The following is a 27,541-nucleotide window of genomic DNA, read 5'->3' as shown; positions in this document are numbered from 1 at the left end:
CAAAAATTTCCTCCATCGCATCGCCCATCATTACATAAATTGGATTTAATTAAGTAAGTAAATAAAGTTTGACCTTGGTGCGCAAGCGCGTTTGTCGTTTTCCACGTATATCTTGCGGCACTGTATAATTCTGTGTCGAGTTGACAAAAATGTCGTATCCATTATTAGTTCTAGAACTGTTTTAATTTGTACTCCAAAAGTCGCCAGATAAACCATTTTTGTCGTCAAAAATTTTGCAAAAACTTCAAAGGAGTCGTCACTTCCTAAGGTAAGTAATAAGATAGCCGCCGCGGGCCCGTCGCGGGTCCGACCCGCTCTCTGTGTGAATACAACGAACCGCGCGGCTCACGCAGCGGACACGACACGACCCGACCCGCGCACGCTTTCTGTGTGTGTTGCCCTTAAAGGTTCCGTTTTTGCCATTTTGGCTCCGGAACCCTAAAAATAGCGGGACAACCAAAGTTTGCTCAGCCTAAATCAAGTATTTTCACAGAAATTAGACCAAGCTAAATCGATTGTCAGCCCCTGGAAAACTCTACGTAGCAAATTGGTAGAAATAAATAAATAATAATAAGAATTCCTAGTTTAACCCTAAAGTTGGCAGCGTATCTAATAAGATAGGTACATAATTTAAGATCATCTTTTTGTTGTATTTTTTTAAGTTATTTTTGTTAGTTCTAGAAGAATCCAACGAGGCTTGAATTCAGTATCTAAACTTGTCTCACCTTGCCAAGTTTAGGGTTAAAGGTGCTAGATAGATTATCAAACAAATATGTAAATTGCGGCAATTTGTTTCCTTTATTTGTGCAATTAACTAAACATTAGGGTTCATAACTTTAGGTCTATTAATCCTTAGGAATAATCATGATTAGTTTTAGTAATATTAGAGCATTTAATGTTCAGTACAAGTAACCATTAGGATGTAAAACTTTAGGTCTAGTAATCAATTCGGACATGCAAGTTTAGCTGTCATGATATTAGGGCTAATGAAAATTATTATCTAACGTTGGTATGCCTAGTGAAATTAGCTTTTATGATATTCGGTCTAGTGAGGGTGAACCTAAGTGTACCTATTACTAATGTCTCCTGAGTTACGGACAGAATAACGACACAGTTGTTTGACCCATCTATACAGATACTTAGATAAGCATGCCGTGGCCTGAGCGCACCGTCCCACAACGCCTTTGGGAGACTGCCACAAAGCCCCGGGGAGTCACGACGCGCAATTGGAAATCTCTGGGATAGATCAAAGGACCAAGAAGTAAGATGATGATGTTTTTATATGACAGGGGAAACGAGTAGGCGGGTCGCCTCATGGAAAGCAATCACCACCCGTGGACATCCATTACATAAGTTGAGTTACCGATGCGTTTCCGGCCCTGTGAGAAAGGAGTAGGCTCGATTATTGAAGATCTCTAAATTGTATTTAATGATGATGATGTTGAAGTGAATTTCATGTTTCTATTGAGAGTGTAGATGCATCTAAATATAGAAAATTAATATATCTAAAGTTATAAAGTCGACGGTCAAAATATCGAAAGTAGGATATTTCAATTTTCGATATAAAGATTACGTGCCCATTGAGAGAGGTGCCAGTGTTCTGCAGTGGGGCGTGTAAACCTAGGTCGGATATTAGGTATTTGAATTTTATATAACCCCTTTTGACCCTCTCTCTCTCTCAATGTTGCAGTATTGAAATTTATTTTATACAACGACAAAGTAACGATACCAAAAGTACCACCAGTAAAAAAAATTTAGGTGAAGAAAATGACTCGTGATTAGTCAATTTTTATTACTAGTTTCGATCACCCTTTAACATAGGGTAGGTACTAGTCCAAAATTACCCAAAAAAGTCGTTGGTCGCGCGACGGGTTAAAGCGGGAATATCGGGATAAAAAGTCTGTGTGTTATTACAAATATTAAGTTAGGTACCTAATAATAAGTATACCAATTTTCATTCAAAACCGTCCATCTGTTTAGGCGTATAGCAGCGTAAAGGAGAATAACAAACAAACACACACACACGTAAATAATAGGTTATCAAATAGAGTTTTATAACATTTCTATAACACAGTAAGTTACGACGCTTAATATTGCACCAAATATCACATCAAAGCGTAGTAGTACAGGCAAAAATGTTTCATCAAAGGCTTTACAGACATTCCATCATTTTACATTCCAGGAAAATATAAAAATCACTAACATTTTCGATAAGGCTCAATATGTCCGTCAACATTATAATAGCTATTTATATGAATAAATACTGCCTACTAAATAAAGAAATTGTATCAGAAACTGGATCAAAGTACCTACCTACTGGATCAGCCTAACCTTTGAATCATGATCCTTCATAAAATTTCTCGTGGTAGGTAGATGTTGTACCTATTACCTTGTCTTTCATGACAGATATTATTAATCGGTCCTTTTCTGAAAAAATCGAAACAATTGCAAATCAATACACATTTATATAGAACATATTAATTATGAATTCACACTGTAGTTTTTTGAATGGGCTTTAGTTATACTTACAATGTTGTTAGAGTTCTGTATTACCTACTACAAGGAACCCTTATAGGTTTGTCATGTCCGTCCGACCCTGGCTTAGTTTACATAATATAAGTGCTAGAAAGCTATAACTTTGCATGATTTTAAGTTAGTACACCGACAAATGGGTAAAGTATGGTAAGTATGGCATAACTATAGGGATGATTGTTGTCGAGGAAGAGTTGTGGTTTAGTTTCGTTGTATAGGTCTTTGTAATTTTGTTAGGACTATATTAGGTACCTATTCGATTTAGAGATCGGTTTACAAAATAAAATATTAAGATTTTTGTTAAAAGCGTTTAAAAAATCCCAATCAGTATAATTAAGTGATTATGCCAAATATTCAATATTATAGGTACAAACCCGCAGCGGTCAGCTAATTCACTTTAATTTCTCGGCATCACATTGGCAGAGAACCGCTCAGTCGGCAGATTGAATAATATTAGAGCGTCGGCGTTATTACGCAATATACCTAGCACAGAGAGGGTTCAATTCAACAGCGGCCAATATATCGCTACTTATACCATATAAGATATATAAGACACAATATTTTTTTTAAAATGTTATTTTAAGTTGCATGTACCTAGACATAGACATGGACATAATTTCTTATGTATAATATAAATAAAACGAAATTCGCTACAATATGTTACTTTTGGAATAGATAGCAGTAAGCGTGCAGCTTTTTCAAAGCTTTTGTGGCGCTATTTTTATAGGTTGCATTTTACAATAATAATAACCTAACCAACTTAGAAAAATCCAAGAATCATGAACAAACAATTAACTACTATCCTACAAATATCTAGCCCCGTTCGGGCCTCGAACCTGGGACTTCAAGCTTTGTACTTAGGATCTGTAATCACTAGGCTATATTTAGGTCATCTAAATAAAATCTAAGTGCGGATCTCATTATTTTGCATATTTAAAGCAACGGCAAGACTAAGACACTATACATACCTACATACCTAAACTCCAAGGATTCTGAAACTAGTTTTGGCATATCTGGAATAAGAATCCTCATTGTTTGAATATGGTTTAAACCACTCCAAAGTCTGTCATTGACAGTCTTTGACAGTTTGAAGTTATTTGTTAAAGTATGACTCACTCTACAGAGGCGGGTAGGCATAATATTGGGACCCTAGTGAAAAAGGGGTTAAGTCTGCAGAAATTACAAAGCTATTTTCTACTTTATGTGTAAAGGGGTCTAAGTCGAAATCAGCTGTTGAACTTCTGCGGAATTAACCCCTTTTTCACTAGGGCCCCAGCAGGAAAGTTAGAAATGGCGGTTTCTTTTAGCACTTTTCCAATAATTCTGTAAGTTAGGTATCTTATTTGTTTATTTAATTTTCACTGCGTAAATAGAAGAAAATCAAGAAAAGTGTCCTTGAATAAAACATTTTTATTGCAAAATTAAACAACTAAGTACGTACTTACAGATCTATTTCATAGTAAGTATATAACGTTTTTCAATTGTTTTTTTTTGTCGGATGATTTCGTTTTTATCTTGCTTTCTCAATAACCTTTATTAAACTTCAGAAAGCTAGTAGACAAAACAAGACATAAATACAAACTTTCCGAAAAAAATAGGTCCACAATCGGCGGAACGATCGCTTATCAAACATACAAAAAAAACATAGGTACCTACGGTTGAATTGGGAACATCCTCTTTTGAAGTCGGTTAAAATACGACGGCAAATCATGCACTACACCATTTTAAATGCGAGTGAAATACATTATTTTCATCTTTTTTGTTGAGTCTTTTCTCATAAATAGTGTCGTTGATCGTTGATCGGTAGTGGTACAGAAGCATTTTACATCGATCTTACTTTCAAGCAATTTATGTATCGGTGAACTGATTTTCCAAAACAAAACTCTCCTTTGGGCAGTCGGGTAATAAAAGCATGTTTATCAGGGACAAAATGGTACTGGGTTTATAATATTGGAAATTGTCGCTAATTGAAAATTGCCTCTCTGTCGAATTTCAATTTGGATTAAATGGCCTAATTTGAATAATGTTACGTATTATAATATTAATACGATAAATATTTTGATTACGTCTACTCTACGAGTACATGTCTTTCATTATTTTATATTTTTAACTAATCAATCATACTCAAAATGTGTCTAAAGTTTAAATTAGATCAATATTTCTCTTATATAAATAATCCAGATCAAGTAAGAGTCCGATTCGCACTAAAAGGGATACATTTTTCTGAGAATAGATTTCTTGCATGAAAATCAACTTTTAGTGTTATTATTTGACGTTATGGTGGCCATATAAAGTGTCCACCTGATATGGTTCAAAAGATACAGCTATTGACAGATGGACAGACAGACATCGTAGCTTTAGTAATGGGTCCTGTTGCCACCGCTTGGATACAGAATCCTATAATGCGACACACCATCTATTTTTCTGTAAAGGACCGAATGAGTGACACATAAGCTGTAAACATATTTATTTCGATAAACATCTAAAATAAGGAACAACAATTTTCATCTCTACATTTGCAATGTGTCTACATCAAATGTATCGTAAAGCTCGCGTGTAAGCATCATGTGCGTTCTATTGAATAGCAGCCGCGCTCGCGTCGTTGTCCCTGACAACGTGACTACCTGCACAACCCCTCGCCTTGCAGGAACAGCCTAAAAGCCTCCGCTATCTTATTCGGCTGTTCTTCCAGCACCATCCCGCAGTCGGAAATGTTCAGCCAGGACGTCTTGGACGGCTCTAAACGGCCGTTGAACGTCACCGTATCGTCCACATGCGGCGACAACGAACCAGTCATGTTCAGGACTGGAACCTTGATCGTGTTTGTATCTCGCCCGATCCCCAAATCAGTGCGACGTAAATACGCGTCAATAAACATCGACAGGTTTATCGGATTGACGTGTGAGAAGCACTCTTTGTACACGTGCGATAAGTCGTGGTTGCGGTCTTCGGTGCTGCGCCCGAAATGATGCCACATCAGGTAATCCAGGGCACCCTGCGTCATGCCACTGGATCGTAGCTGTCTGGTATTTATTTTCTGGTAGAGCCACTCGGTCCACCCAGCCTGAGTGGAAGTGCAGTTGATCAGAGCGAGCGCGTCCACCTTATTAGGGCTCACAAGTGCATAACGAGCCAAAACATTTGCACCCGCACCTACTCCAAAGCCAATGAAAGATCTTATGCCGAAGTGACCGAGAACAAAATCAATCTGTGAGGCAAGTTCGTCGATGGTAGGGTAGATGTAATCTTCGGGCAGTGGGGCAGAACCTTCCTCTTGGCCGGGAGCGTTTACGTGGTAGATACAGAACTGGTCTAGAATGGCTCTAATGTCAACGAAGTTGAAGAACGCTTGGAAGTTAGCCGCGTAGTTGAGGCCAAGGTCATGGTAGGTGATTATGGCGCGCTTGGAGCGGTTACCCCTCACTGCCACCAGCAGGTCCCCACGGGAAGTCCTCACCCGCTCCTCCACGCATGCGCCGTCGCTCTGCAATCGCCGATCAGAGGGAAAATGAAGCTGCACACTCTTCAGATCATCATCCAAGTTGTCGGAGGACATCATATTGAGCAGAGCGATGTTTTCGTGCTTCGTTGTAGTCGGCATTTTACTATTTCGGTTTTTCCCACCGATTTTAGGTTACTTCTGGTTCGTTGCGTGTCAACCTCTCCCTTTTTTAACACGCACAGCAGTGATAGGTTTCTGTCAGTTAATTAGTGATCATTAGTGCAATCCCATTAACTGCTGATCCTCGTAAATATGCAGTAACTATGAACATGTCTACAATACAGGTCACAAAATAATCCGTTGAAACGGTATCTGCGCTATTTGTCACTAAGTCACTGTATTATCACTTGTTTATTCAAATTATTTGTATTTTAACCACGGAATGAGGTATTTTGTTGAGACAACCGAAGGAAATGGTCAATAATGTGTCGGCCGGACAAACGTGAATCCCAGTTAGCGGTCGCTTCGGCACTGCTCGGTCATTTCCGCCCGGGTTCGGGTAACAAACAATCTCGATTGGTTCATAAGCACACCGCGCATGTGCGAGACCGCGCGTCAATGTTTTTTTGTACGTATCACCATTTTAAACTTCCATTTCAATCTAAGTATTTCGATAGATTACTATCCATTATTTGTAAAACCACCTTTATTTTGTATCCGAGATAAGTAGTTGATGCAAATTATACGCACACCTATATTTTCGTCGTCTCTACCATGTTACAAATAAGTAGGTACAATTCATTCATGTCAAAGCGCCATCTACTGTAGGCCCAAAGAACTTCATTGGATAACTCTCTAAACTCGGGTTTAAATAGATGGTGTTAGCATCTCTGTTATTAAAAGGCAGTTTTTATATAAACAACTACTTACTTCTGCAGTGGCAGATTTTATAATTGCATCTTTTAAGATTTTGAAAGGCGTAATGTCGAGAAATTTAAATTTTAGTGAAACTGAAATAATGTATAGTAATTGTTAATGTTAATGAAGAAAAACTTAAATAACTCAAACCTCACAGGCATATTGCGTGACTTTTGCCTACAAAGCGACGCCCTTATTTATTAATTCAACGTAAATTGCTGGTAGTTATAAACCTTGAAAGCCAGCTAAAGATCGGACGATAACGTCCAACATATTGGGCCTCTAGCATAGAAAATACAGGTACTTACAAAATCCCTGTAGAATGGACCAATGAAATTAATGGAATGGACAAGGACAGCGATAGCTTATTTTTTACAATGTGACAAAGACCTAAATTCTAAATGAACGAGGCTAAAAATAGAACTATCGCGGCTATCTTGCTAAACTTCACTTTTTACAGGTTTTCTGCGAACTTCGCTGTTTGTATTTTGTTCGAGGTTTTTAGTTTATATTTTGTGATTAGCACCAATAATTAAAAGCACATAATAATACTTCAGTTATATAAATAAAATAAGGCGTCCCTCGTATCGTCGGGTGAGAATACGTTTGTGCCATACGCCTCATACCTTGGTTTACAGGAGAGCAAAATAAAGCAACATATTTAATTTTACTTTAAGCTAAATTTTAGTGTAAATTTAAAGTAAATGGTCAAAAAGGTACACATATATACTATTCTTAGTACAATAAACATACACTCAGCAGTATTTTTTGCAGATTTGCGATTGCTTAATCCATTTTTAATGAACAGTTGTTTATCGTTTAATGTATGATATACTTTGCACAAATACTTGGATAATAATGGCACCGGACGGTTCACTACTTTTAATTAGATTTGTACCACATCCATTATAAATGTAATAATTTTAGAGCTTTTTTTATATCGTAGATATACCAGCAGTGGTGTAGCGGTATAGCACGCGGTACGGAATACCGAGGACCTGGGTTCGATTCCCAGTGCTGGTCTTATTTTTCTGGTTTTTCTGTGCATCCATATTTCAGTTTGTATTTTCAACGTAGATATAATGTCAAATTTTCTATTATAATAAGACCATAATAAGTTTTTGGTAAAAATTGCATTTTTCATATGACTGACTGTACTTTTTGACAACTTAACTTGCATTGTCACTCAAACTACATTCGCATACCAAATTTCAAGTCAATGCCATTAACCGTTGAAGAGTTCCGTCCTGTGGAGACGATCCTGGCCGGACTACCAGGATGTCACTAGCAGATTATTGTATTGTCACGCAATTATAGTAAAGTAAGTAAGTATTCCAAATTCTAAGTCAATCTGACTAATGGAAGTCGGTCAAATTTAACTTGCAAAATTTGATTAGGTACAGACAGACAGACAACGGGACAGGTGAAACTAAATAAAAGCTTGTAAAAAGATGTATCGTCTTTGGGCATAAATGTCAACATAAGTAGTTAGAATGTGCGATAAGTATTTTTTTACTTGTTATTTTATAATGTTTTTCTCATTCGGAATTGGTGGTAACCTTCATCCATCATTTAAAAATGTTTATTTTTGATTTCTTATTCCTTTTCGGTCTCGATGTTAGAAGGTGATTTGGAATAATCGTAACCATGTCTTCATCAAATTCGTATCTGCATTAAAAATGAAAAAGATTGTCCGAACTGAAAATCATAATGTTTTATTTTCAAATAGTGAACATTTGTAAAATTAAAAGTTTTGGCACTGATTTTGTAATCAAATAAGTCATCTTTATGTATTTGCATAATCTGAAGTTCGCTCGCTCATCCACAACATCACAAATTAATTGCACAGTTTATCTCGAAATGCAGTTGTAACTGATTGATATATAAGTAATCAATATAAATATACCACGCGTCATATAAATCTGCCTAAAAAGTACTCAGTTTTGACGCATTTTCGAGATAGGTAATTGTCGAACCAGCCCACAAATTTTCATGTAAATCGGTTGAGAGCTGACCTGTAGAAGAGAACAGAGAGAGAGAGAGAGAGAAAAAGAGAGAGAGAGAGAGTCGGACACATCGACAGGCATATTGAAAGCATTTTGCGCAAGCTGAAATGGAGACACTTCGCTCGCGATTCGTGCTCGCTCGGCCAATAAATATCTTAGGGACAACAACTAATTATTTTGGGGACAGCACAAATTAGATTTTTGCCAAATATATCAAAGACCGCAGTTCCATCTGCGTTTACACATAATGCGAGAGTGTAAATCCTATTAAACGTAAATCGGACCGGAGGCAGCCATTAATTAGGCTCTCGGCGATTTACGACCATTATTTGCTGCAAATGTGCGATTACGTCACGTATTATCTTTAGGTATTAGTTACAAATTGTAATAATAAAAAACGTCGCTTTTACAAAATACCGCGGAAGTTAAAAATATGTCATAGTCTAAAATCAACCGAGTCCCACTAATTTTAAAAATTGAGGGTATTCTGGCAAAACAGAATAAGTGCAAAAATCAAAAAAGTGGTTACATACATAGGCATACTCAATTTTTTCTGCTTTATTTATGTAGCAAAACCGTATAAGTAAATAAATATAGTGCACTTATCCGGTTCCGCCAGAATACCCTCGAAATGCGAAAGTTGGCAAGTAGGTTTGCTACCTCATCACATCAACTGCTGAACCGATTTAGATGAAATTCGGTATACAGATAGTTTGAGCTTCGGGAAACGACATAGGATAGGTATTTTATCCCAGAAAATTGCATAGTTCCCGCGGGCTAGTGATAAATGAATTCTACGCGGACGGAGTCGCGGCCAACAGGCTAGTGGTTATAAAACGTCATATGACCAATTTTTGACTTACGCGGCAGTTGTATAATCAACAAGAATCTGTGTCCTGTATCCTGTGTATTCGCCTCCAAAATCAATGTACCTACCTAGCTATTTTGTACATTAAAAAAATGTTTTAATTACGTTTTAAATTGTCGATCAGTCCTTTCTAAAGTACAATATCCACAAAAGACAATTATTTATGAGCAACTAGCCTTTGCCCGCCATTACGTCTGCGAAGATGCGACTATTCCTAGGTCCTCTCGTAACTACTCAACGGCTTAACCGATTTTGATAAATGATACGTCATTGGATTCGTCTTAATGACGCGAGTGACACTGGGTACACTAAATTCTTAAAAAATCAAAATGGCGGATATTTGGCGGCTAATTGTAAGTTTTCAAAAATGTTTTTTATTCAAACCTATCAAGTGGGGTATCAAATGGACGCTAATAATTAGCCCATTCTAAAAATATATGGGTTATAACCGTTTTAATATACCATTTTCACAGAAAAGTGTGAAGTAAAACAATAAATTAAAAAATCAAGAAACACGACTGGTTAAAAAATACTAAAAAGAAGAAAACAAGCTAACTTAAAGTTCAACAGTCGGGACCCATTTAAATCGTGACGCTCAAAAATTCCTACCTAATGGGTCCCGACTGTTGAACTTTAAGTTAGCTACTTAACAAAGTTCTAGCCTACTAGGCTTGTTTTCTTCTTTTTGTGGAAAATTTATTTAAGAATATAAACTTATAGAAAATACAATCATATACCTAAGAGCTAAATACTACTAAATAATAAATCTACTAGCTAACTTAAATAATATTTTTATATTATAAAAAAAGACCGCCTCGAATCGTTCCTGGCGCAAAGGTGCCCAACACGCTTGCCGCGTTCTTCTTTTTAGTATTTTTTAAGGCAGTCGGGTTTTTGATTTTTTTAATTTATTGTTTTATTAACCATATAGAGCTACCTCTTTGAGTTCGCGTGACATTTTTATTCCTCAAAGCGAAATTATAGGACTATGACTTAACATGCAACTATTTAACACGCGATTTAAAAACCGGTCAAGTGCTAGCCTTATCACATACGTAGGGTTCCATTCCATACTATAGTAAGTGGACCTTTTCATAATCATCTCTCTTGATTTCTTAGGCAGATGTATGGAACCAATGAGATCAGTTAGGTAGGAGAAAGGTTTCATCCTGATAAGCGATTCAATTTCTTTGACTCTACAAGTTCCACGTTTGAAAAAGAACAACGTTTATATATAACAAAAAATTAAACCGACTACAAAAAACCATGAAAATAATTTTCTACCAGTCTGAAGTCGGTGCCTCAGCACGAGCCAGCAGGAGTGGACCTAGAGTCGCCTACTTCACCTACGCACTATATATTGGTCTTCATTCACTCCTGCTGGCTCGTGCTGAGGCACCGACTTCAGACTGGTAGAAAATTATTTTCATGGTTTTTTGTAGTCGATTAAAATATTTGTTACTTATAAAATTTATTCACGATTTTTAGTGTAAATAATCTAAGATAAAATAGTTTAATGATTAGATTAGATTATACACATGTCAGTTAATTACAAGAAATTCACAAAAGGATCGTCAAATGTATATGTCGGCGCCGATCGTAAAATCCGCCAGATCACGAAATTCCTAGGCATATCGTGAAACGCCGCCATTTCATGATATGCCTAAACGTTGGCCAGGCATATCACGATGTGCCTGAGAAATAATACGGCAGATCGATTAGAGCAACGCATTCGTCGATATTCCTAGCTCTATACGGGCACACGTAAAATAGTTTTTTTATGGCCACTGGTGGCGCTGCGTATGCAATGGCGGCCGCGACCAGCTGACCGGTCGTGTTTGTTTAGCGGTGAAAAATGTCGGCGTCGCAACAAAATGATCTTTAAACCGAAACTAGTGATTGAATTCAAAATAGAAGTGCAAAAGAAGCTTTTGAACATCAGCTCCGTTCTTTTTATGTGAATCAAACGTATTCTGTGCACAATGTGAAAAAACCATGGACGTCTGCCCGTATTTAGAGGTTAGTATTTTGTTGATAAATAAAGTATTCACTAGTTGTTACTTATTTATATAGAAAAATTTAGGTACGACGAAGCGAAGCGAGGAGTGGTTAGTTTTAATTGTGATCACGACGCACGAGCCGAGCGAGCGAAGCGAGCGTGCCGCGGCAGCGGCCGGCGAAGTGCCAGAACCGATTTGGCGGCGTTTCATGATATGCCTAGGAATTTTCATGATCTGCCTAAACTGGCAAATCATGAAATGGCGGCGCTTCATGATATGCCTAGGAATTTCATGATCTGCCTAAACGTCACTAGGCAAATCGTTAAACGGTGAGATTTGAACGATTATGCGGATGTCCCTTAGCCAATTCATGAAATGGCGCATTTCACGATATGCCTAGGAATTTCGTGATCTGGCGGATTTTACGATCGGCCGCCGACATATACAAAAATAAATTTATTACAATAAATTGTCAGCCAGAAATAAAAATAAAAATAAATTTAGAAGTAAATTATAAATTCAATTCAATAAATATAATGTCTTAATCTTTTCTGATTTTCACTCATAGTCAAAATACCACGCACAGAGTCTGCTCGTCACCACGGCCACTGTATAATGTTGCTGAAACGTCGAGGTAAATATTACTCGTGTTTGTGTGTTAGCGTGATAAGTCCTGTGCGTGGTATTTTGACTATAAGTCATTGAAATTCAACCCGTGATATACTTGTTATTGAGTAAAAACTCCGATGGTCTACTGTGGTCTTCAACATCAGTTCACCAAATGATGATTTTCAAGAGCAAATGCTAGCTAGAGTCTTTTAGGTTTTGCTCAGACGATTTTTAGATTCAGTGATTTGGTTGCGAAATATTCAACTTTAAAATGCAATTTTTTATTAAAATCGAGCGTCCCCCCCTCTAAAGTCTAAACCAGTGGATGAAAAAAATTTAAAAAATTCAGGATGGTGGTAAGTATATCAAACTTACAAGGAAAACAATAACGGCTAAGTTTGCTTGAGAATTATAGAAGGTTTAAGAGTAAATAGCAGCCTAAGGTATAAAATATACCCAAACTTGGAAGATTCTGTATAAAATACGAAATCCTTAGAAAAATAGTACTTAATTTTTTCGTACTTACTTAATAGCTACGGAACCCTATTTCAAAGTTTTAGTTAAACTAACCTAACCTAACCGCTTAACTTAATTTACAGCATTATAAAGCCTGTAAACACGTTGTCTGTCATATACTTAATTGCTGTCATATACTTAAGCATGAGAAATTAAATTATATGAAACGACGGGATATGAAAAAAAAAACTCCCTTTGGCACCTATTGGGTGCTGAACCCTAAAAAGCTCATGCATGTTTTCAAGTATTCAGAATATAAGATAGAACGAGAAAGCACTAAAGTACGGTACGGTATTGTAAACAGTGTCCTGTTTCTGTTTAGTCAACTTTATTGTTGTTAATAGTTCAAAGCTATGTTTCATACATTACAAATATTATCTCTAACTATAATCATAACAGTTGTTCGCCTTGTAAGTACCAAAGACTAACTACTAAAGTCGAAGGCAGAGCAATAACATTAAGTTGTGAAGTAACTTACATCGTTCGCTTAGCAATTTTGCTTTTGCAGAAAGCAGAACCGCCAGAATTTCGTATACTTGCGCCGGAGTTTGTTTGTCCTAAAGACGCGGAAGCAACTCTAGTCAAACCCGACAGCATTATCATCACGTGAGTATGAAATAATATCCTCCTAGTAGGTACCTACTTACGTAATATTATATACCAAGACTGGCCAATGGATTTCCTAGGTGGGCAAAGTTTTTTAAGTCCGAAGCGGGCGCCAAGCCTTCAAATATTAAGTTACAATTTCTTTCGTCTGTTTTGAATTATACTTGGATCACCTTTAAATTGGAAATCAATAATAATAAAAATACTAAATAATCAGATAATTGTATCCATAGATTTATTGTATTTAATATGTTTATAAAATAAAATACTTAATTGGCCATTATATCGCGCTGTGGGATTCGCCATTGCTCCAGCGGTGGTTAAAGCACATGCTCCCGGTTAGTTTTTTTTCGAATGGATGGCAAACGAGCAAGTGGGTCTCCTGATGGTAAGAGATTACGCGCCGCCCATAGACACCTGCAAATCACCGGGGGATTGCAGATGCGTTCCCGGGTTGAAGGAACAACTAATTGTTACCTACTTGTTTTTATTATTTAATATTGCTGTTTCATAACAGGGCATCCCATATACATAAACATACCAGCCTATCTAAAAATTCCATTAATGTTGGTAATGTGATATGGAATAAATAAAATGAAATAGGGTACCGTATTTGTTTGTGCCAGTGTCAGAACAAAAGCTGGTGCCAAATGCGCAATGACCTGGACAGTGCGGTGGTCGCCTTTGCCGGCGCCGGCGCAGCGATCCACGCTGCTGCTGTGGCGGGCCACGCGAGCGCTCGAAAAGAAGCTGAACGGACCCCAGCCAGAGCTTTTGTGTATGCTATTAAGAATGACGAGGTACGGGCTGTATTTTTATTGAAATGTATTATACAATTATGATTGCTTTTTTGGAGTATTTTTGTATGTTTTTATTTCAACTCCAAATTTGTTACTTTTACGGGTATCCCGTGAAACCATATCGAAAATACAAACTGAGACATGGATGCACAGAAAAACCAGTAAAAGAGACCAGCGCTGGGAATCGAACCCAGGTCCGCAGCAATCCGTACAAATTTTATGATTTAAATTCGGGTTTTTTTCCACATACCTTGATTTTAGAGAAGCTCGATTTTCGGCACAGTTGCATGCGCCATGATCACGAGATTCACGAGGCGACGCACAACGAACCCGAATTTAAATCGTTAAAACTAGTAATGACCGCGTTAGTCTAAATATTGTATTGAGAAAGAAATAATCTCTAAAGGTACTAATACTCTTTGGAAACAGTCAACAGATATTTTCTTTCTAATTCCGAACGACACATTAGCATAACGTATTATAAAGTACCCAGTGACAATGTAATTTTATGTAATAATGTAAAAAAAACGACAATAATATGTGCTCAATAGTATTGCTAATCTCGATTTGATAATACTAGTTTAGGGTAGACCGGGGACAACTGAAACGATTTGGCTTTAATCGCCTGTAACTTTTTTATTTTTATGGTTAGAAAGATGTAGACCTAAATTATTTTAAGCTTAGTTATCTGGTTCCTAAATAAGATGAACTTGAAAGGTCTATCACCCATAGTTATTTGACCATAACGTAATAAAGATATTGGGGCAGAGTGGTTCAATTGACCACACATGACTGACAATTGAAACACTATGTGGGGTCAATTGAAACACCCTAATATCTTCGGCACAATTAAAGTAATTTTATCTGTTACAATCTTTTTCATCGCTACCATAGTATACAATGAGCTCATCAAAATTCCACATGCGTAAAATAAATATTTTACAATTTATGACCTTCTGAACATCTCGATTAAAAAAACGCGCATAAAAAAAAAGTATAGGACTTTTAGCTGTCTTTGTTGCTGCTACCTTATACATTTAACTTAATCGAAGTAGTTATGATTCAATAGTAAACAAAACAATACAGAATTAAAGTGGAAAAAGCATGTTCATTTTTCATACAAAAGTGCTTGTTTCAATTATAACAATGTTTCAATCATAACCACTCCGTATACTTAGTATAGATAGGTACGTCCGTACCCTGTGACAACGAGTGCTGTAAAGAACTCGTAACGTCGGGATGCAAAATTAAATAATAGACTCAAGATATTCAGTTTAAATTGTTTCATTTATAAAAATATTTAAGAGGTCATATGCCAAGATGAAATAAAAATGTTCTTTAACTTTTTCTGATATATTTTAAAAGCGTTTATACCTGCTGAGCTGGCAACGTAGCATTTTTGTTAGTTTTTCTCGATTATTCCATAAAAAATTAATGAAAATTAGAAATGTGGTCTGTTAGAACTGTTCTTAATATATAAGTTAATGTGTCTACTCCAATAATTATTCGTGATAGACTTTTATATTCTTAATAAACGAAAAAATGTTTATTAACGGTTCCTAAAGAAAATAAAAGCCTATCACGAATCATTATTGCAGCAGACACATTATATATTAACAACAGTTTTATCAGAATACATTTTTAATTTTAATTAAATTTTTACAGAATAATCGAAAAAAACTAACAAAAATGCAACGTTGCCAGCTCAGCAGGTATAAACGCTCTTAACAATAACCAACCATCTCTATTAACAATTGTAGGTACTTACCTACTAATAGTCAGTCTCGTGAAAATACTGAAGTATGTGTAGTTTATACCTAACGCCTTTAGGCGAATTTGAAAAAGGAATATTATTAATTGCACATCAAATAAATAATTGCCTATCAATTTATTCTCATCATTTATATACCTTTGTATGTACATCAATTAAATTATTTCAATACAAATAAACTAAATGTTTATCAAAACTAGTAGGTACTGCAGATAATTCGAAAATGTATCAACACAAACTATACAAAAAAAAAATACAGTCACATCAAAAATACTGACTGCATAGCAAAAATACTGACTCCACAGTCCACCCGTCCCCCCCTCTATATACGCCTATAAGGAGCGTTAGGTACAATTGCGACCACAACGCGACGCGCAAGCCGAGCGAGCAAAGCGAGCGCGCCGCGGCAGCGGCCGGCGAAGCGCCAGAAACTTATTTATTTGGCCCTACTAGTGCTGGTTATGTAAAAAGTATATACATGCTGAAAATAAATTGATAGGTAATTATATTTGATGTGCAAAAATATAGCTATATTTAAAAAAAAAGAGTTACAAGGTTTTGTATTTTTTTTTGTATTAAGTACGTAATATTTTGGGTGGATTATTTTGCTGTGCAATCCGTAATTTTGATTCAGATTTTTTTTTTGGATAAAAAAAGTTTTTTTTGATGTGCGTTTTAATACTATCCTTTGAAAAATATATTAAAAAGTATTATTATTTAGCGGTTTTAATTTGACACTACTAAATAAAATATTTTTAACTGGGTCAAAAATAGCAGAAATGTTAGAAATGTTTGTGAACAGCATGTGCATCAAACACAGAACCTCCTTATATTTGAAATGGGTTACTTTTGGGGACGATTAAAACGCGTGGACGATAGAAACGTTTCAATCGTCCACAAGCAAGTTGTTTCTACCGTCCCCACATCACATTTTTTAATTCAAGGTCAAATATTACTCATAAAGACACTCTAAAGCTGATCCATAACAATCAAAACACGCGTTTATTCCTTACTATAACCCTCCAATAATTTAATCAGTCAAAATACAAGAGTAAACAAAGTTATAAGAAAAAAAAGTAGATCACAATTAGTTACTTTTGACTGCGAAAAATTTCGATAGCTCCTCGACAAGTCCACGCCGCTCGGTCGCTCGAGCGCTATTGGTCGGGGATTCAGCCGTGGCCGACCGCGTGTTCTGAGTGTTGCGTCATACCCGTAGGTATTATAGTTTTCGAGAAATTTGACTTGTTTCAGTCATGACGTGTTTCTATTGTCCCCGGTCTACCCTAAACTGCTGATAAAATCTGATGCGTCGAGCCGAGGACAGGATATATACCACTCATTGAGGGAGGCCTACGACCAGCAGTGGACTATCATATCATCATTATTGATGATGATGATAATAACGAAAATTAATCCTATTTCCAGGTCTCTAGGTCAAATGAATAAGAATTTTAGTAAAGTGACTTACTTGTTATACAGCTGCTTCCTGGCGTGAACTACATATTCAACGTAACCGCGTCTACAGCAGAGGGCGAGCATACCCTTAAATCCTTCCACATCAACAACGTGCAAGGTGACCACAACCTGGAACGCATCGAGGGTCATGCCGACTTGCTGTCTGTGGTGCTAGTGGGCGGGCAAGAGACGTACGCTGACGTCGAGTTTGCGATGGAAGCGCTTGTCACCACTTGCTACCCAACGCAAGATTATTATGTAAAGCCTGCAAGTTGCATTAAATAATCGTACTATTTAAAAAATCTTTTGTTTCAAAATGTATTTAATTTTTTCATAGATATAAAGTACTTAAATTTTACGAGTCACTTTTGTGAACCCCAAACCGAGTGTTATAAAAAATGTCACTTACAAAACAATGTTTTTGGTTTTGGATATTTTTATAAAGTATCGGAATCGACTGTGCTCTTGATTCTGAGTAGGACCATATTTTTTCTAAAATAGAAAAAACAAAAAAGGTACACTCATTTGTGAAAATGCCCGTTAACATGAATTTTATTACTAACGGTACTTATTGACTATGGCACTGTAGTTGGAGCTCTATTATACCTTACCAAATTCCAAGACGATACGATCATTGACATTGGGTCAAAATTCGCTTGAATGATTTTTAAGATATTACTTATCGTAATTATGTATGTACCTACATGAAATGAAGCTAATAATCATAACAAATGAAATAAATAAAGTTTGTAAGGACAAGCACTACGGTTCTATAGGATTTTTTTATCTTTCGTGACTAAAGAACGTAAATAAAGAACAAAAATTATTCTTGCCAGTTCGATTGGACGATTCAAAGTACGGAGACGGATGATAAAGTGGACACGGCGCTGACGAGTTCCCGATTGGAAATACCCGCAAACTCGCTGCGGGCTGGCTTGACCTACCTCGTTACTTGTCAGGTCATAAGGGAGTCCAATGGAGATTACATTACTCAGGTTAAGACGAATTTTAGGTCACCAAAATAACTCGAATGCATAGGAATAGTAGCTATCGTACTTGGATGCATACGTGTTTAATTCTAAATTTTTCTTCGAAAAATCATGGCTTAACAGAAACACAAATGTAATTCATCACATCCTGATAAGTATTCTTTGCTCTGCCTGTATCCGATTTTTCTAGTGTGATCTCTCGTAACACATAGCTAGGTATAGAAAATGTTTTTAAGAAATCAGTTCAACAGTAGGTACTATTATATTTCCGTTTTTTTTTTTCAGACTGATTTAGCAGTCAGAGTTTTGCGACGGAGGTTTGAAGTTTACTTAAATGTGGAACACTTAACGGTGCCTATTAACGCTGCGTTCACTTTAGAATGTCTTGTAGTAAACCACGATTACTTTGGAGATCATTTAACTGTACGTAAAGAACATCTTCAGTTAATACTAGATGCCGTAGTATATAATAAACACATTGCACAAGTTTAAAGATAGTTTTATGAAACTGTCTAAACAAACAAATACTTAGGTAAATCCTGGGACGATTGACATCAACTTACTTAGTATTTTTAAAATTTATAACTCGAGCAAAAACAGTCACTCAGGTTCTATAATCACTAGGTTATCTGGTAGGTAGTTTGATTTGAACCTATGCTTATATTTAAAGATGTATTTTTAACTAGTTTTATTTTTTAGTATGAATGGCAGTGCACTAGCGATAACAAATCCTGTGATTTATTTCAAAATGCAACCACAAACACGCTAGTTTTCGAAAACGGATTGCCAGAAGAAGGGAAGTAAGTCATTTATTTCTTTTACTTTAGAAATAAGAAGAACCAAGCCTAGGCTTTTTCTTAATATTTTTATTTAAACTCTTTACAAGCATTTTCAAGATATTTACCCTTACGTTAGTAATGATAATCTATACTATCGACAGGACTCGTATAACTAGCGGCTTTCACGAGAGAAATGCGATATTTTTTCTCACACTTACAGGTACGAAGTGGCTCTTACCGTGAGTGTTCAGGAGCACTCCGCCGCGGCGAGCGCTGTTATTATAACCGTCCAACATACGCTACCAGTAATACAGGTATATTAATAAGTATCATATACTTAGTTATCACTAGTACGATATTTACAACTCACATTACGACCAGGTGAAATACACTATGCACTTTATTTTTGTTGTGTCCCAAAATTTTGTACTTACCTATTTTAATCATCGTATTTGTAAAATTTTGTTCTTAAGTACTAATAATATCCTATAAAATCTTCTCAATAAAGTGAACGTACAAAGAATGGAGCCCATGACATTACTTATGTAAGACCAATGAGGGCTATCGTTTTTTGTCTCACTAGATGGCGCACTGTTGCGTGAGGTTTTAAGTATGGCTTTCAAAGTCTGTTATTACGGGCGTGAAAACAAAGTTTAGATTAAAATCATTTAAATTTAAATTTAATTTTTTAATTTTTTTCCACCCAACAGTTTAGATTTTAGAGGGGGGGGGGAAGGGGGAACCTCCGTTTTCAATGAAAATTTGCACTAAAGTTGAATATTTCGCAAACAGATCACTGAATAGAAAAATTGTCTTAGCAATTAACCCCCCAATGGTTTTAAAAGACATATCCAACGATACCCCACAATATAGGGTTAGTCGAGAAAAACAAATCCCCCCGTGACTTTACGTCTATGGGAGGTACCCTAAAAAACTTTTTTTTATTTTTAAATTGTACCACTTTTTTGGCGTGACTGAATGTATATTCATGTCAAATTATAGCTTTCTGGTACTAACGGTCTGTGAGCTTACCCGCGGACAGACAGACGGACAGACATGGCGAAACTATAAGGGTTCCTAGTTGACTACGAAACGCTAAAAGCGTATACCGTCCGGACTTCACATATCGTTGAAGTGACATAACAATAAAAACGCAAAATACCTACTTATTAAGCATACTTAATAAACACGCTTTTTCACATAGACATAGACCCACGGTTTTGATTCCAAATTTTGTTCCTTTTCCTGACCCCTTGCCTTCCAGATTTCCCCTTTGCCCAGGGTTCTCAACGAGGGAACTAAAACAGTTGTCGTGGCGAATGTGAGCAACGTGACGCCTCTATGTTCTTTAACTTGGTACTTCGCTGGGGAAGAATTTCTTCAGTCGCAGAACCAAGTCGTGAATGACTCTTGTGATGATTGTCAGGTAACATTTAAGTATTTAGTAGGTAGGTAAATGATGTACTTATAGGTACACAAAAATAAAAATTATATAGGTGGGTTGACAATTAGTTATGGTAGTTATTGGGTCGGAAAAAGGGCTAAACTTTTTCGCGGTCTTTTTATAATTTCAGAACCATAATCAAAATTGAATATTTCTGTTTCATTATTATGTTTCGTTTTGAGCTTGACCCGTTTAAGTAATTAAAAATATTCTTAGATATTGAGGCTTATTCTTTTCCACTAAATTTTCATTTGCTTCCGAATTCTAATATATATTTATAAACATAAATACCTACTCTATTTTGCAAACTTAGTGTTAACTGACGGTTAAATGTGATGCCGTCTCCATCTATTCAAAACAAAACAAATAGAGACGGCATCACATTTAACCGTCAGTTAACACTAATCAATGGATGGTGAAAAAGCCAGTATCGGTCAGTATCGGTTACGATCGAGTACGAATCTCCTTTTAGCTTGTCCTTCTACCTCTTCCAAAACATACTCTAAATCTTTTACAGTGCAAGCTGCTCGGCTGTGGAATCGCTTACCTACCGACCTCCATCAGGCAATCTCCCACTGTAGGATCTTTCAGGAGGGCTTGAGAAGGATGTGGCTTACACCTTCTCCTTAAACATTTGAGGACATTTCCTTTGTTTTATATTCGCATGTATAATATGGGTTATGGTTATATATACACGTATATATGTATATAGTGGTTTATTGATTTATTTATATTGTAATTTATGTATTATATTGTTTAAAAGACTGTATAGTAGCTTCCACAATTTTATATTTTTCTCTTAAACACTCTTTGTTGGACCCTAACTGATTGCTCCTCTCATCTACTCAAAGGTTGACTGGTAGAGATCCCATAAAGGGATAAGTCCGCCTTGTACAAGTATCTCAAAGTTTGTCAATTGTGTTTTGTTTAATTTCTTTTGTACAATAAAGAGTTCACATACATACATACATACATACAGCCCCTAAGACTTCGCAATTTCGTATTTTCAGCACGGAGAGCCACTTACCGAAACTCTAACCATCTACTCTCTCGAAGAAAACTTTCTGGACGAGTTAACCGACTTTTCAAACGAGACAGAATGGCGGCAAGTGACTGCTGAGATGCCGGCGGCGCAGGGCCGCGCGCGTTTTGTCGCGGAGTGTGCATGCCGCTTTATGTTCGCGTGTGATAGTCAGGGAACTGTGTATGCTGAGATGTTATTCGAACTGAACAGGATTCCGAAGGCTAATGACGTGATGGTAGGAGTTTTTGCAATGTGCTTACAAAACTAAACAAAAAAGTATATTTTTACTTCTTATGCTCGTAAAGTTGGTAATTATGCTGTGCTCTAGTGCATAAAGTAAAATCTTCGTCTAAGACCAAGGCAATCAGGTGTACACAGCCACAAACAAAGAAGTTTCTTTATATTTTTTAAATAATTTTTAAGTTATATAAAACTAAAAATCAATCAAATTAATCACTTTAGATCAAAAAAACTAAAAATGTATAATTTTAAAGGAATGCATGAAAAATAAAAGGTATACCTACTTAGTAAGTGAACAATGAGGGCTATCGCGAATGAATTCGCCGCTAGAGGCGCTAGTGTAGCGTGAGGTCACCGAAATGTCAAATCTCATAGTTTTTGGGTGAGCTACGCGGGTTTATTTATAATTAGAATAATTTTGTGAATATTTTGCATTACCTGAAATTAATGATGGCAATTATGCGTTACGGGGCAATGAATCTGTGTTTTGAGACAATTTTGTCTTTCGGAAACTTTTTTCCTCCCTTTTTTTCCGAATAAAACGGGACTGAGCAACACTGTGGTTGCTGGATATTTTTATGGTAAGGTTTTAAAGTGTATTAAATATGATTTTAATCTAAACTTTGTTTTCACGCCCGTAATAACAGACTTTGAAAGCCACACTTAAAAACCTCACGCAACAGTGCGCCATCTAGTGAGACAAAAAACGATAGCCCTCATTGATTCAACTGTTGCTATTTAATTTCCTCTCAATCGAAGTTAAAATCAGACTGTAAAACTCGAGCATTAAACCCATTTTCCTCTCGACGTGTTTATCCACCTTCGCCGTACCGGCTCGGGTGGCTATATTATGAACGCCTCGGTTAAAATGACTCGTTTTATGCTCTTGAACTATTTTTTTAGGTTTTTAAAAGTCACTGAACTAATATCGTTCAGTTTGAGGAGCATTAGAATGTAACTCGGTCGATCAACTTTTTCTTGTACCTCGTTGCCATGGTTACGTCGTCCCCTGGACAACTCCTTAAAACCATGAATTTCTATATGTGTTCTGTGGTTAAAATTCATTACATTAGTAGCATACTCGTAGTGCCACCTGTGTTGAGGTCATGCACACGAGAACACGTCAAGAACATTTAGGAGTAACTCGCGCATTTGCTCTTGAAAGTCATCATTTGGTGAAGTGGAACTGATGATGCAGACCAAATTTGACCAATTACCTACTTTAACGCAGTTGCTAAGCAATTTAAGCTCATCGTAATTCATATTGTGAAATGGAACGGGTGATGAAGCACCAGGACTCCTCAATAATGAACGTCTCTGCATCGGAAAAAGCAATTTTTTGTAAAAGGTGACGAGCAGTCGACATTAAACTATTGTTTCTTAAATCTTTTACACTAAAAAGCGTAAAAAAAAAATTATAACAAAAAATAGAACCGACTACAAAAATCCATGAAAATAATTTTCTACGAGTGAAGTCGGTGCCTCAGCACGAGCCAGCAGGAGAGATTGAAGCCCAACATAGCTCCACCATAGGTGAGGTATACAATTATAGGTCCACTCCACCGACTTCAGATCAGACTCGTAGAAAAATATTTTCATGGTTTTTTGTAGTCGGTTCTATTTTTTGTTATAATTTTTTTATGCAATCAGTTCTTCGTGTAGCTGTGTGTGAGTAATCATTATCTTCAACTCTGTATGGCACTACCTATGACCTATACTTATCCTACGATCTGTTTTTATCATTTGCATCTGTTAAAGGCCCCATCCGTTATATTATTTCACTATTGGCTCAAAAATATACTAGGTGTTAGCTCGTGAAACATTTCTATTCCTCTCAATATCAGTTCTGAAGCTTTGAGGGATTAACAACGAATCATCATTTTTAGGTCACCCCAGAGTCAGGGTCAGCTTTGGAAACAATCTTCCGCGTGAGTACCTTGGCGGCCTTAGACCCCAACAGTCCCTTGTACTACACATTTTACTGTCAAGTGGGCGTCAATTATACGCTGGCTCTCGGGTCCTACACCGAACATATGGCTGTGGAAACCATCTTGCCTTACGTTGGTATGAGATTTATCGTTTTAATAAGTTTTTGTTAGAAATATAAGAAATACAATTGCAGCTAGCTGCTATACATAGCTACGCATTTAGTGTGTAAAATATTGTTATCCTAGACAGTTTTGTTACGGGATGTAGGCTGTCATTTGATTACCATTAATGAGCTGAGCCCTCGATATTATATTATTATGTTGTAAAGGGTCTCAATATTAAGTTATTGTTCGTAATCACCAGAGCTCGGAAAGGGTGAGCTGTTTTGAGTCTGTATAGCATGGATATAACTGGGGGAAGACCAAAAAGTTAGACACCTCAACGCAGGTAGTATTAACTATTATTTTTTTCTATTTTAACACGAAAATTATCCATACAAAGGTATGAGTATGATTAATTTTTGTGTCACAATGGAAAAAAATAATAGTGATTCTGATTCTTACTGCCTGCGTTAAGATGTGCGATTTTTAAGTCTTCACCCACCTGTCATTTAAATGGTAGTTGTCTCAAGTTTTCAGACGTTTTAATTACTCAGTACATAATCCTTTTACAATGTATTGTTATTTTAATTTAATCACACATACCTAATGATAATGATGAGTATGAGTGATCATCATCATCATCATCATGTCAGCCGAAAGACGTCCACTGCTGGACATAGGCCTCCCCCAAGGCTCTCCACTCAGACCGGACTCAGTATGAGAGATGTGATGATGTAATTAGTTTGTGTCGTTTTAATAATATTTATTTTCAGGGAGTGTCCAATATCTATTTAGGTATGAGAGTAACGACATAATCGAGAATAGCTCACCATTTCCGAGGTCTGGTGATCACGAAGTGTATGTTCATCATAATCATCATAAGCCGGAAGACGTCCTCTGCTGAACAAAGGCCCCCCTTAGATGCCACAATAAACGTTAACTCGCCACTTGAATCCACCGCCCGCCGTTTCCCGAAACTCTGAGGAGGCCTGCCAACGCTTCGACTTCCGGTTCATGGTTGCCAGGAGGACTTTTCTCCCCCAACGGTTATCTGGTACGAAGTATGTTATGTATTTGCGATTTCCAGTTGACGGCACAGAGGTATGGGTAGAAGTATGCGACGTACTTGGGGCTTGTGCACGTAGTGCTTCTAAAGTTGTGCCCTTGTCCCCGGGAGATGGCGCCACTATCGCAGTGCTGCTGGAAGATACTCATGCGCACATTAGGCGATGTGAACTAGAACAGCTTCAAAGGATCGCTGTCGCAGCGGTAACCACTTACAAGGTAAGTATGATTTTTATTTTTAACCCCCTCCCCGACCCAAAAAGATGGTGTTATACTTATAAGCTTGACGCCAATGTCAGTATGTGGCATTGTAGCTCTCAAAACCGCAATGCGCCTTTTTAAAGTGAAAGCTAATTCTTGCGGATGGTTGTTAGTCATAAAACTGATTCCCTATTTCCCTTGGTCACGGCATCACGCGTGAACGGCTGGACCGATTTCGCTAATTATTTTTTTGTTATGTTTGCTATTGTCAGGAGAAGGTTCTTATAAAAGAAGATTTAGGGGCTGTTTCACCATCCATTGATTAGCGTTAACCGACGGTTACATGTGATGCCGTCTCCGTCTATTCGAACAAAACAAATAGAGACGGCATCACACCTAACCGCCAGTTAACACTAATCAATGGATAGTGAAACAGCCTCTTAGAAAAATAAAAAAATAAACTACAGCCGGTACGAAGCCGCGTGCACCAGCTAGTGTTTCATAAATATCGGTTTGGCTGTTTTTGAGATATTGAACATTGAAATGATATATCGGGGTAGGTAATTCAATTTTTCTAAGTTGCTTAGACTAAGCTAAGGTTATTATCATGATCACTGTACAAGTGTACAATATTTCGAACTAGGTACCTACTGAAATTAAAGCTACATCATACCAGATAACAGAGGCTAATTTTTATCTCGGGAAAATGCAACGTTAGCGCGAGGCAGACGAAGTTACTGATGTAGCTTTAAATTCAGTAGATACCTAGTTCGAAATATTATCATATATTACGTACCCAGCAAATACAAACAAGCATAGTGTTTGAAACCTCCTCATTAGGTTGTAGGTTGTAGATATTAGGTTGTTAGTTCAGTTTGACTGAATAACCCCGTAAATGTTTATCGTATGAATTTTTAATTCAAAGTGACCTTTGTCACCTTTTTCATGGTAGAGTCATGTGGAGGAAACGTACCTACGCAGTGCGTACGTTTACCACATATAACTCTACATTTTGGCAATCGGTCAAGTGTTGTAAGGAACGTTTATTTGTCAATCACAAACACTGTGAATAAACATTTACAGGGGATTGAGTCAAGCTGACCTAACCCTCCGTATAATATCCCGGGATTACTTGAAGAGTTAAGAGTTTAGGTGAAACTAAGTTTAAGCATATGTAACTGCAATCTAAAACCGTAATTCATACGCAATAAATTTTCATTTCATTTCAAGATAGCTACCTTATTTTATACAGAGAAAACGAAACGAAACCCGTATAGTTTTGAGCAATTTTGTATTAATTACCAAACTATAACTTATAGTTATCGACACTAATTTATCTAATACCTTTAAAGGAGCAATTTTAATTTTATATTTAAATATATTTCGGGGATCTCGAAAGGGGCTGGGCTGGGTTTTCGGGGATGAAAAATCGATCTAACTTGGTCTTACTCTGGGAAAACGCTTATTAACGAGTTTTAGCCCGAGCAAAGCTCGATCGCCCAGGTACTATCTCGTTTATGTGTATATGATAAACTGTCTTAAATGCTTTGTTAAGTTTAGTGGAAGTTGAATAGTGGAGTCAATGCACGTTTTTCGGGTTACCTTGAACTGACTCGAACTGTGCTAGCTTATATACAAGGAAGGAACATAATTAGGTATCAAGGATGTGATTTATCTGAATCGATCGTGTGTGAGGTCGATACTGCTACATTTTAAATCAATCGCCAGATAAAACCATGTGCTACTAGGTTTATTTTAAGGTTTATTTTTCAGAACGCCGGTCAACCAGAGGTATTTGAACAATTCTGTACAAATCTGTTGACCGCTCTACCAATGGCGCCGGACTGCTTGAGGAGAAAATCAGAAAAATATTTGGCTTTCCTGATTCAACTTGTGGAAATAGGATGCGATGCTACAGCCATAGTAAACGGTTTCGAACTGGAATTAACTGAAATTTAAACTTATTTGTACATAGAAACGACAATATAAAGTAGAATCTGGAATCAATTTTGTATAAACTTGTTTAATTCCTCTTTCCTCCGTTTTTTACTAGGTAGGCTACTTACTTGCATGTTGTCGCACTCTACCACGGCTTAAGTCAAATCTACAAAAAAAACGGCCAAGAGCGTGTCAGATACGCCCGAAATAGGGTTCCGTAGCCATTACGAAAAAAATTAAGTAATATTTTTCTAAGCATTTCGTATTCCCAAGTTTAGGTATATTTTATACCTTAGGCTGCTATT

The 27,541-nt window shown here is 36.8% G+C and overlaps 1 protein-coding gene, 1 long non-coding RNA gene and 1 pseudogene across 2 annotated transcripts; 2 read left to right on the top strand and 1 right to left on the bottom strand.

Moving 5' to 3' along the window:
- Positions 1 to 4,982: 4,982 nt before the first annotated feature.
- LOC141432646 (protein NDRG3 pseudogene) lies at positions 4,983 to 6,520 on the bottom strand (annotated as a pseudogene).
- A 6,684-nt stretch (positions 6,521 to 13,204) lies between these two features.
- LOC141432349 (uncharacterized) lies at positions 13,205 to 14,139 on the top strand. The gene is made up of 3 exons (XR_012451822.1): positions 13,205 to 13,301; positions 13,400 to 13,497; positions 14,124 to 14,139. It is a non-coding gene; the product is annotated as an uncharacterized lncRNA (long non-coding RNA).
- Positions 14,140 to 14,147: 8 nt separating this feature from the next.
- On the top strand, positions 14,148 to 27,293 carry LOC141432983 (uncharacterized). Its single transcript, XM_074094823.1, has 10 exons — positions 14,148 to 14,297; positions 17,551 to 17,784; positions 18,363 to 18,521; positions 18,801 to 18,938; positions 19,215 to 19,315; positions 19,515 to 19,608; positions 21,749 to 21,997; positions 23,889 to 24,066; positions 25,120 to 25,316; positions 27,072 to 27,293. The coding sequence occupies exons 1-10, from the start codon at positions 14,148 to 14,150 to the stop codon at positions 27,255 to 27,257; spliced, it is 1,686 nt and encodes a 561-aa protein (XP_073950924.1). The 3' UTR covers positions 27,258 to 27,293.
- Positions 27,294 to 27,541: the final 248 nt, after the last annotated feature.

The sequence above is a fragment of the Choristoneura fumiferana genome, chromosome 11 (genome assembly GCF_025370935.1).
Source record: "Choristoneura fumiferana chromosome 11, NRCan_CFum_1, whole genome shotgun sequence".
Classification (NCBI taxonomy): domain Eukaryota; kingdom Metazoa; phylum Arthropoda; class Insecta; order Lepidoptera; family Tortricidae; genus Choristoneura; species Choristoneura fumiferana.
This window is presented reverse-complemented; position numbering and strand designations above follow the sequence as displayed.

What these genes read in the sequence shown, in the direction of transcription:
- LOC141432983 (XM_074094823.1), top strand. Translation starts at nt 14,148, where the DNA reads ATGCGCAATGACCTGGACAGTGCGGTGGTCGCCTTTGCCGGCGCCGGC. An exon ending in ACCCAACGCAAGATTATTAT is followed by an intron (nt 17,785 to 18,362) that starts GTAAAGCCTGCA and finishes TATTCTTGCCAG; the next exon opens with TTCGATTGGACGATTCAAAG. An exon ending in ATGGAGATTACATTACTCAG is followed by an intron (nt 18,522 to 18,800) that starts GTTAAGACGAAT and finishes TTTTTTTTTCAG; the next exon opens with ACTGATTTAGCAGTCAGAGT.